At 41.7% G+C, this 10,685-nt stretch overlaps 1 protein-coding gene across 2 annotated transcripts in view; it reads left to right on the forward strand.

The window, feature by feature from the left end:
* Gpnmb (glycoprotein nmb) overlaps positions 1-10,620 on the forward strand; it is a 37,074-nt gene extending 26,454 nt beyond the window's left edge. For both annotated transcript variants that reach the window (XM_010641115.3, XM_010641116.3), the window contains exons 4-8: positions 812-955; positions 2,678-2,848; positions 5,067-5,225; positions 5,648-5,956; positions 9,863-10,620. In XM_010641115.3, coding sequence (XP_010639417.1) covers positions 812-955; positions 2,678-2,848; positions 5,067-5,225; positions 5,648-5,956; positions 9,863-9,981 — 902 coding nt within the window. In that variant the 3' untranslated portion in view covers positions 9,982-10,620. The remainder of the gene's footprint in view (positions 1-811; positions 956-2,677; positions 2,849-5,066; positions 5,226-5,647; positions 5,957-9,862) is intronic.
* The last annotated feature ends 65 nt before the right edge of the window (positions 10,621-10,685 follow it).

The raw sequence follows: 10,685 nt of genomic DNA on the forward strand, positions 1-10,685 counted from the left end.
AAAGCCTCGCCTCTCAAAATTAAATTTTAAAAAAGCTGAGGATGGAGCTCAGTGTCAGAGCACTGGCCCAGCATTCACAAGGTCCTGGGGTTCAAGCCTGAGCACTGAAAAAAAAAAAGCGTGCTTTATCAGAAAGTGTCTTCGATATCTTTCCATTATGATAAAGGAATGAATCCTTTAGCCTTTGTGTTTTAAAATTTAACAATACAGACTTTTTTGTTTGTTTTGGTACCAGGGATCAAACTCGGGACCTTGTGCTTGCGAGGCAGGAAGCAGATCCATTAAGCTAAATCCCTGGCCCCTAACAATACAACCAGTCGATCAGAATTTTAAAAATTGTTTTAAGTAAATGTTCTTATTGTGGTAAGAGAATTCTTTAGTCTGACTTTTTCTGTTCATCCTCTAGAATGTTGTACTCTGAAAGTTAAAGTTAGGTATCCAGAAAATAAACTTAGTGTATCACAAAGAGGCATTTTAGTAAAAGGCGAAAGATTTATACATCTGAAGAGAAACCAGAGTATCAAAGAGGCATTTTAGCAGATTTGACTCTACTTTAAATGTATATTTATGTATGAAAGGAAAAAGAGTTGAGTCTAGGTGTCGTGGTTCATGCTCGCGATCCCAGTACTAGGGAGGCTGAAGCAGGAGGATTGCCATGAGTTTGAGGCCAGCTTGGGCTACATAGTGAGTTCAAGCCCAGTCTGAACTGTATAGCAAGACTGTGAGGGAGGGGGAGAGAGAGAGAGAGAGAGAGAGAGAGAGAGAGAGAAAGAGAGAAAATATCAGTGAGCTCCACCTTTTGTTGCCCTAGGAGGCCAAGTGCAAGCAATCCTGACCAGCAATTCCCCAGCACTGGTGGGCTCAGACATCACATTTGCAGTGAACCTCGCGTTCCCCAGATGCCAAAAGGAAGATGCCAATGGCAACATAGTCTATGAGAAGAACTGCAGAAACGGTAAGGACTCACTCAGTGGTTCTCCTAAACTACTGGCGATCTGTCTCCTAAGCCTCGCTTACAGGTGCTTGGCTTACAGCAAAATGCTGCAATGGTCCCTTCACCTTGCTCGTCAAGATGGGTAACAAGGGATGGGCAGTGTGTGGTCCCACCCAGGCCCTCATCAACATCAGCATCCGCCAAACCCACTTCACTGTCTGGAACCTTTTACAAGCGACACTGTTACACACAGCTTTTCCTCAGTACCTCACTCACTGAACAGAGAATACCTTGTTGATTCTCAGATTTAGAGTCTATTAAAATAAAAACCTCTTTGGCTACGCTTAAACTTAGTGCTGTGGCACACACTGTAATCCTAGCTATTCAGGAGACTGAGGCAGGAGAATCTCAAACTAGAGCCCAGCCTGGGCAGTTTAGCAAGGACTTGTCTCAGAATTTAAAGGGGAGGGTGGCTGTAGCTCAGTGATAGAGCATTCTTTAGTTTAATCCTCAATACTACAAAAGAAAAAAAAGAAAGAACAGCCAATTTGACAAATGTTTGCTGATCAATTTAATTTCTGCTGGCCAGTATTAAGCAAATGCTGTATGGTTGGCACAAACACTAAGATGTGTACACTTCGGTTTTGCTTTGCTCTTAAAGAGATAAGCTCTTTGTATATAATTTAAAAAGCACAGATGCATCGAAGAAATTACAGAGTTGTACAGAGCATAAAACAGCTTTTTACTGAGATTCTTCAGTGACAAAGATATTCAGTCCACTTATGATCTGATTATTTAGAACGTCTATTAAATTGTTGATGTGCTTATTCCTTACTCATGTTTATCCCCTAGAGGAAAGTCCCACCTGGATAATTTAGTGAAACTTTGTCTCAAAAATTACAGATTAAAAAGAGGAGAGGAAATGGGGATGTAGCTCAGTGCAAAGGCCCTGGGCTCAATCCCCAACACCAAAGGGGAAAATCCAGTGACATAAAAAATTACAAAGTGAAGGAATTTCTAGATGAGATTGTCTTGATCATGGACTGTGTCAATTGGGAAATACCATATATGGGGAAAAAGAGGGATGGGAGGAGAGAGAGATTGATTCTTTTTTCTAGTTAATTGGAAGAGACAAACGGCACATACACTATGGACAAATACGCCACAGAGACTGCGACAGGACTGGCCCTGCTGTTTGGTTTTGTGGGAGATGCCTGAATTCTCAGGGCATTCGTGTGCTGAAGACCTCGGGAATAGAGCCATGGTTCAAACGAGACAGGAAAAAACCCTGCACCTGAGCGTGACCACTGAGCGGTCGCCTGTGCAGTTTGTTTTGAAAGGGGCTGGAACTGGGAGGCCCAATTGGAAGATGAATGTATGAAGTGAATGTTGCAGATAAACTTTCCTGAAAATCTCTTGATAAAATACGTCTATTGAAATATAGCATAATATGCCGGGGATTTAGCTCAGTGGTTCCGGCGCCTGCTTTGCAAGTGCAAGGACCTGAGTTCGATCCCCGGTACCAAAAAAACAAAAACAAACTAACAAAAATAGCATAATATGCCAAAAAGCGAACGAGTCATAAGCATAACACTGGGTGAGTTCTGAATGTTAGATTTTTAGTCCTGTAACGACTTTTAAACTAGTTAGGAGAAAGTGTAAGAAGTGCTTAATTCAGCAAGGAGCCCCCGCACCCCGCATTCGGCGTCCAGATGATTTGGTGCCTTGTTTCTTTCTGTTCAGACTCTAGTTTGTCTTCGGACCTGTACGTTTACAACTGGACAGCAGCCTGGTCAGAGGACAGCTGCTGGGGCCCTGGCCCGGGCGGGCACCACGTGTTCCCCGACGGCAAGCCGTTCCCCCGCCCCCGCGGGTGGAGGAAGTGGAATTTCGTCTACGTCTTTCACACGCTCGGTTAGACTTCTTAAACGTCCCTTGGTCCCTTTTCTACTTTTCTGTATACTTTTAACTTTATCTTTTCTTAACCTATAATGGAAACTGAACACCCAGAGTTTAGCTTAGTGGACATGGACAAAGCAAAATGAAATCCTGGTGTCAGATCTCCAGGACACCAAAGAATTAAAATCAAGAAACGAGGCGAAGCGGGTGGGGGGAGGGTTTCAGCTCTGTTTTCTAAAAACAAACTGCTGGGGTGGGCATTTAGCTCAGGGGTGCCGCCGCTGCAAGGTCCCGAATACGATCCCCGGTACCAAATAAATAAATAAGTAAATATTTTTAAAAAATAAAATAAACTCAATTTTGTATCTAAAACAGTAATATAAAAAATATTTATTTGGATGGCGCATGGATAGGCATTTATTCTTTATTTTTAAAATTCTCAAAGGAATGTTTTAAGATATGAAGAAATGTATGCTCTTTGTAGGAAACTTGGAAAATGTAGAAAAGCAAATATAAGAAATAAAAATCATCCCAACTTCACAGAACAGATGAGCACCATCAACATTAGTGTTCAATACTAATGTTTCTTGATTACAATCAACTTCTTGCTTACTATCATGGAGCACTTGACTATGTCATCAAAATATATTTATTTTCATGAGTTTATTGTGCAGAAATAAAATAATCTAACTACTCTTCCTTGACAGCTTGCCCTCCCTTTTTTTAAACTATAAATGGCACTTACTGTCCTTTATTTTTGATGAAGTGGTTATTTTAGAAGAAGCAAATTTGGGTTATTATTAGCAAGGCTGCTGAATTCTTATTTTAAAACATCACCAGGGCCACCTGGTGCTGAGTATTTGAAAACTGCCCTCTGATCAGTCTCCAGATTTCTAAATCATAAAGTGAGCTCCATTTTCTTCAGTGAGCTTACTCACACATCAAAATAAAACATTAACATATCCCCATTGAACAAAGTGCAAAATATGTCAAGTACTATGTCTATCTAGTTAGATCAATTTCTGTAAGGCTGACATTTGCCCAGTGCATCACGGCCCTGCAGTCTCCTCACCAAATGTGACCTCCCTGGCCTGTCACTCCCCCGACAGTCCTGACAGTTTCTGGTGAATCATTCATGGTCACTGTCACTCCTGAGGCTTTTTAGCTTAGTTCACATCCCATTAACCTAACCAGATCAGATGTCTTTATTTAAAAATCAGCCTTCAGCCTAGAAATTGCCCTGTTTTTCTAATGAGACTGCCTGTGTTTCCGTCTTCTGCTCTGGTCTCGGGGTTAAGTGATGTTCTCCCTCCCCTGAGTGTGGCCTCATCTCTCAGTGCTGGGATTCACACCACCCTCATGTGCAACTACCCAGAGAGACCCCACTTCCCCTGCAGCCTCCACAGAGCTGACCTTTCAGCTCAAGGCCAAGGGTCATTCCAAATTACACCCTGCCCCAAGACGAGGTGTTTTTCTCACAAGTTCAACTGTGCAATAAACATTTAAACAACCTGGTCTCACAAGCATGCATCTTACAACACCCAAACCAGGGTGACAGGCTATGTCAGGCACCGTGATTGGATTAGAAAAGTCCTGGAGCCCTGAAGAAAAATTGCTTTCACCTGCAGCCAGTAGCAGTTAGTTTGAGGACTGGAGAAAAAAAGGAACAATTCAAAGTCACCCTAGAAATGTATTTATGGCACCACTCCATTCCCTTTTATATCTATCATACCCTATATTTCTTTCATTATTTTCTATATTCTTATACATAACTACTTTTAGAAGGTGAATGATTCCAATCCTTTTAAAGAAATCTGCTTAAAGTTGTAGTTATATTGTTATAAAAATAAGCTACATTTTTAGATAATTTTTAAGTCTCTTGGATATTATTACATTAAATGAATTTTCTATGGGAAAAATCTGTGCTTCAAATGCCAAATCACTTAACTTATATGAAGTATTTTTTTGTAAAGTAAGGACTAAATGTATTATCCCAATAAATAGATATTTCATCTTAACCAACTATATGCAATTATAAAACTGTGCATTTGCTTTATAAAGTTTTACATGAAAATCAGCACTATTTCCCTTTCTCCTTTGTGAAACAGCATTATAATATCATCCTGTTTTCTCTCCTCAGAGCACTCTCTAAATTGTCCCTAGTCTTTAAGAAATAACATCTTTAATGATCATCTCATGTTGCCAGTAACTAAAAATATCCGTGCTCTCAAAGGTCAGTATTTCCAGAAGCTGGGAAGATGTTCGGTGAGAATTTCTATGAACACAGCCAACTTGACGCTTGGCCCTCAGGTCATGGAGGTGACTGTCTACAGAAGACACGGCTGGGCGTACATTCCCATCGCACAAGTCAGAGATGTGTACGTGGTAACAGGTGCGTGGTGTGAGATCTAAATTAACCCAGGATGAAGCATTTCATTCTGTTGACCTTAGCAGGTTAAGAAGGGACTAGGGGGCAGGGGATTTAGCTCAGTGGCACCACACCTGCCTCACAAGCACAAGGTGCTGAATTTGAGCCCCAGTACCAACAAAAAAGGAAAGAAAGAAAGAATGAATTAGGGCCAAGTGTTCTGGGTTTGGTTATGAGTCACTTGGGACCTGGCCCAAGCTCACGTATTTAATTATGTTGTATCCCATCTGTTTTCTAGAGTAGCTCTCGGAAACTCTAGAAAACTTGCATATGAAAGGAAAGATTCATGCTATCTCTGATTTTATTTTTTTAACCTAAAAGAATTATTGTAGTCCTTTGCTTAAAATGAAGCGTTCTTTTTTCTTTTTTGTGATGACTCTCTTTAGATCATATTCCTGTATTTGTGACCATGTCTCAAAAGAATGATCGAAATGTGTCCGATGAAACCTTCCTCAGAGACCTCCCCATTATATTTGATGCCCTGATTCATGATCCCAGCCACTTCCTCAATGAGTCTTCCATTTACTTCAAGTGGAACTTTGGGGACAACACTGGCCTGTTTGTTTCCAGCAATCATACTTTGAATCACACCTACGTGCTCAATGGAACCTTCAACCTTAACCTCACTGTGCAAGGCTCAGTGCCTGGACCGTGTCCATCACCTTCCACACTTCCAAAACCTATCCCTTCTTCAGGTAAATATTATTGTGGGTGGTCTTTGAAGGGGATTCTTTAATGGCTACAAAATATTCGTGTAGCTCATTGGTGCCAAACCTATGGCATGAGTGATGCAGCTGCCTGTTTGTTATTATTGAAAGCTCTAAAAGGTTCGTCATCACTGATGTAGGTTTTATTTATTTATTTACTTATTTAGCAGTACTAGGGACGGAACTCAGGGCCTTCCACATGCTAAGCACTACACCTCTCAGCTGTTTTCCCAGCCCCCGAAGTAGGAACTTAATAGTGTAACTTAGTCTTGGGGATGTAGTAAGTGATATAGCATTTGCCAACTGTCTGAGGCCCTGGCTTCCAGCCCCAGCACCAATAAATAAATACACACACACACACACACACACACACACACACACACACATAAATAAATGCCTACATAAAAGAATTCTGTAGCGACTCTATAGTGATTCCACTTTGTATCTGTTGATTTTTTTAAAAAGTACTTTATTGCCATTTTAAGCCTTTGGAACAAGGAAGAAAGGAGAGTGTGTTTAAAATCACTTTGCCAGTAGAATTTGGTGACCCATAAAAATGTATCCCTAATCCTCCCAATTTGCACCAGCCCTTGCTACGTATATACATTGCCTGCTGTCTTCTAACTGGTCACGGTTCCATTTCTCTCCCAGTTTTCATGGCTGGCTCCTTATGAAGCATCAGGTCCTCCTTCCCTACCCTGCTCACTCTCACCAGTGTCCCATGAAAGCCAACCATACTTGAAAGCAACTTCTAAATGGCCCAAGAAAAGATGCCACTTGAGAGTATCTCTCGGTCAGTAAGCCAGAGCATCTTCAGCCATTAAAATTGATCAGGGTTGAACGAAGATTGATGAAATATCAACTTCTGTAAATAGTATGTAAGGGCATTTGAGAAGTCCCTAAGTGTCCCCTTTGGGAAACACTGGCTTCCATCTGATTCACCACTCTGACCCAGGCCATCACCACCTTTTCCCTCTGGGCCATCAGCCTCCATCAGCAAACCAGGCTGACATCCTCTCAGTGGTCACAAAAGGCCACCATGACTGAGCCCCAGAGAAATACCACATCACCATTTCTGGATTTCTAGTAGTATAAATATATATATCATTGTATCATATAAACTTTTCTACTTTCCTAAAGAAGGCCTCTCATACCAGTCTCTAGGCAACAGGAACATAAATACTGAATTAAGGGTAAAGTTTGTCTCCTTTCCATCATTTAAGATGTTTGTTTCCCTCTATTAATCATTCAGTCATACCTTGACCTTATAGATACAATATCTACAAAATTCCTTGTGCATTTTTGTAAGCATTGTCTCTAAGGTAGAATTGCTAATTTTTATTATTTGGTCTTTTAAAAAAGAAATTACGTTTAAAATATGACAGGGTTGTGAGGCTATACACTGACAGCTCATTCTGCCTGTCAAGAACTTCAACTAAAATAATTTTGTAGTTTTCTAGGGGAAAACTAGTGATCTTAAGTGCTGTATTAACCAGCTTTCCTCGCATTGCCCAATGCCCAAAACTTAAATCAGGAGAGGTTCATTTTGGCCCATGGTTCCAGAGGTTCAGTCCATCACTGACTGGCTCCAGAGCAGATGCAGCAAGGTAGGAGGCCATGGTGGTGGAGGAAAGCTGCTCAACCCAGGGCAGCCAGGAAGCACAGCGGGAAGAGAGAAGGGAGGAGCCCAGGACTAGAATACACTTTTCCAGGTCCTCCCAGCCCGGCCCAACTAACAGAAAATTCAACCATGAGCTCATCAATGGATTAATCCAAGGGTCCCCAACCCTCAGGCCATGGACCAGTACTATGCTGTGGTCTGTTGGGAACCAGGGCTTACAGCAGGAGGTAAGTGGATGTTCAAAGCTTTGTCTGTATCTATAGCCACTCCCAATCATTCATATAACATCAGAGCTTAGCCTCCTGTCAGATTACCAGCAGCATTTGATTCTCATAGGAGCTCAAACCCTGCTATGAACTGCACATGCGAAGGAACTGGAGTGAGCCCATCCTGTGAGAATCTAATGTCATAATAATAGAAATAAAGTGCACAATGCAGTAATAATAGAAACAAAATACAGAATAAGTGTAATGTGCTTGAATCATCCCAAAGCCCCACCCAAACCTTCCACGAAACTGGTCCCTGGTGCAAAAAGAGGCTGGGAACCACTGGATTAATCCCCCTGGTAAGTGTGACTCTTCCATGATCTAATCATCTTCCAACAGTCATTTCTGAGCACATGAGACTTTGGGAGACCTTTTAGATCTAAACCATAACAGATGTTCTCCACAAGCAAACCTAGGGCAATAGAGCACACCAGCCACGTATTGGAGCGGGCTGAATGAACATCCCATAGACACTCCCAAAGGACCACCATGAAATTCAGGGACAATCCCAAGGGCCCATCACAGCTCGTCCTGCTGATCGACCATGGAGTTGAGTCCAGTGCGGTGTCAGGACCTTGCTGAACTCCCCCAGCAGTATTACCCAACGTGCCATGGAGCTATAATCTGGAAATGTTCTGAGAACTACTCTGAGAAGCCCCCACCACACACAGGAAAGTCCGGGCATGTCACCTTCAAAAGGCTCTGAGAAAACCTGGGGAAGCCTCCTAGGAAGTTTCATCCTTGCATGTCACAAAGTTAGAAAGGGGGCTTTGAAGCTTTGATGCTCTTCCCCAAGACTGGCCTATTTCAATGCCTTTTGAAACAAAAGAGAAGACAAGGTTATATTTTCAGTATCATGTTTCCTTTCTTCTTTTCATCTTGTTAAAGTAGTACCAACGTCTTTAAAAATGTAACTAGGAGAGCATTAGAGCTTTTTTTCTCTAATTATATTCAAGATGTATTATTCATGTCTTGTATTCCCTCTTTCCTTTCTTCACACCTTTGCTCGTAACAGTAAGATTCTTGGAATGTAAGCTTTGGACCTGGGAGCCAGTCAAAAGAAAAATGACCTTTTCCTATATTCTTGGAGTAAGGAAACATGTTTATTACATACTTCCTATATGGCAGCCATGGGAAAAGAAGGTTTTACATACCTTCTCTCAGTTCAGTGTTTGGATGGCAGTTAAATAGTATTCCTGTTTTATAGATGAGCAGATAGAGCCAAGATAGGTTAAATAATGTGCCTTTGGCCTCAAAAAGCTAAAAACAAGTTAAGCTGGAATTTAAGCCTGGAAAACTAGACTCTTGAATTAAAATATGACTGCATCTATTATGGCCTATTTTATTTCATCATAATCATGTCACACATTGTAATATAACTTTAAGTTTTCATTTGCTTATTGTGTTTAAATAAGATGTGGGATTATGTTTGGGGTTGGGGTGTTGCTCAGAGGTAGAGCACTTGTCTGGCATAGGCAAAAACTTCAATCTCAAGCACCTCAAAAAAAGAAGTTATATTTACTTACAAAATTTAACAGTTATAATAACACATATCTCTTATAGCACTCACATCTCTATGAATCTTCACATTTACTTCAAATTTCTACATAGCCAGGCATAGTGGTACATGCCTAAAATGCCAGCACTTGGGAGGCTAAGGCAGGAGGATCACCCTAAGTTTGAGGCCATCCTGGGCTACATAGTTCAAGACCAGCCTGAACTGGACCAGGGATGTAGTTCAGTGATGCCTACCAGGCAAGTGAAAGATCTAGAGTTCAATCCCCAGTACTGGGCAAAAAGGAAAAAAAAAGAGACCAGCCTGAGCTATACAGTCTCAAAGAATAAAACAAAAACTTTTTTCTGCATGGATATAATGGTATAGAATTCTTGATGCTTTTCTTTTAAAAGGCAAATATAGACATATGTTTAGATTTTTGGCTATGTCGTGCATATCTATTCCATTCTTAGTAACTATTTTTAAAACATCTTATTATCCAAACACTCCAGTACCTGCTGGTGACAACCCTCTGGAGCTGAGCAAGATTGCTGATGAAAACTGCCAGATTAACAGATACGGTTACTTTAAAGCCACCCTTACGATTGTAGGTAAGGCTGAAGACCAATGAAGAGGGAATCAGCTGGGATCACCCATTCCCTTGCTAACTCTAGGAGGGTAGAGGTACGGAAAGGGACGCCTCACTTCCTGTCCAACATATTGCCACATGCATAAGGAAAGGCTTTTCCAGTTCCCAAGTCTCTGGCTGCTCACCCTCCTTCCTCACACATGCTGGTGGAGAGTAGCCCTCTTTGAGGCCCACATGCACATGGCCCTGGATCCTTCCTGAGCATCCAGCATTTGGGATATATAGAGGATGGAGGAAGGCCAGGATGGAATTCCACGTTTCCCTTAGCTAATTTTCACAAAGTCACTGTTCTTGTTTGTAAATCGGAATGAACAAGCTACTACACATGGCTGTGCATTGTGGACACTGCCTCAAAGTGTCAAACAGCAGAACAGACACCTGGGAACCAGAGCCCAGCCTGTGTACCCTGGGCCCAGTGACATCTGCCTGAAAGAAGCTGGCCACTGGCTGACCAGAAACATCTGCCCTAAGGGGCTGCTGCTTTCTAACGCACACCCAGGCTCTAGCACCAAGAATCTAGGTTGGACCAAAGGACAGTTCAGTGTGGCTTTGAAAATGTGATCTGCGGGCCGGGGATTTAGCTCAGTGGTTCTGCCACCTACCTCCCAAGCGTAAGGTCCCAAGTTCAAGCCCCAGTACCAAAAAAAAAAAAAAAAAAAAAAAAAAAAAAAAAAAAAAAAAAAAAA

This window comes from Fukomys damarensis, unplaced genomic scaffold, assembly GCF_012274545.1.
Source record: "Fukomys damarensis isolate Sample0158 unplaced genomic scaffold, DMR_v1.0_HiC HiC_scaffold_4, whole genome shotgun sequence".
NCBI lineage: Eukaryota > Metazoa > Chordata > Mammalia > Rodentia > Bathyergidae > Fukomys > Fukomys damarensis.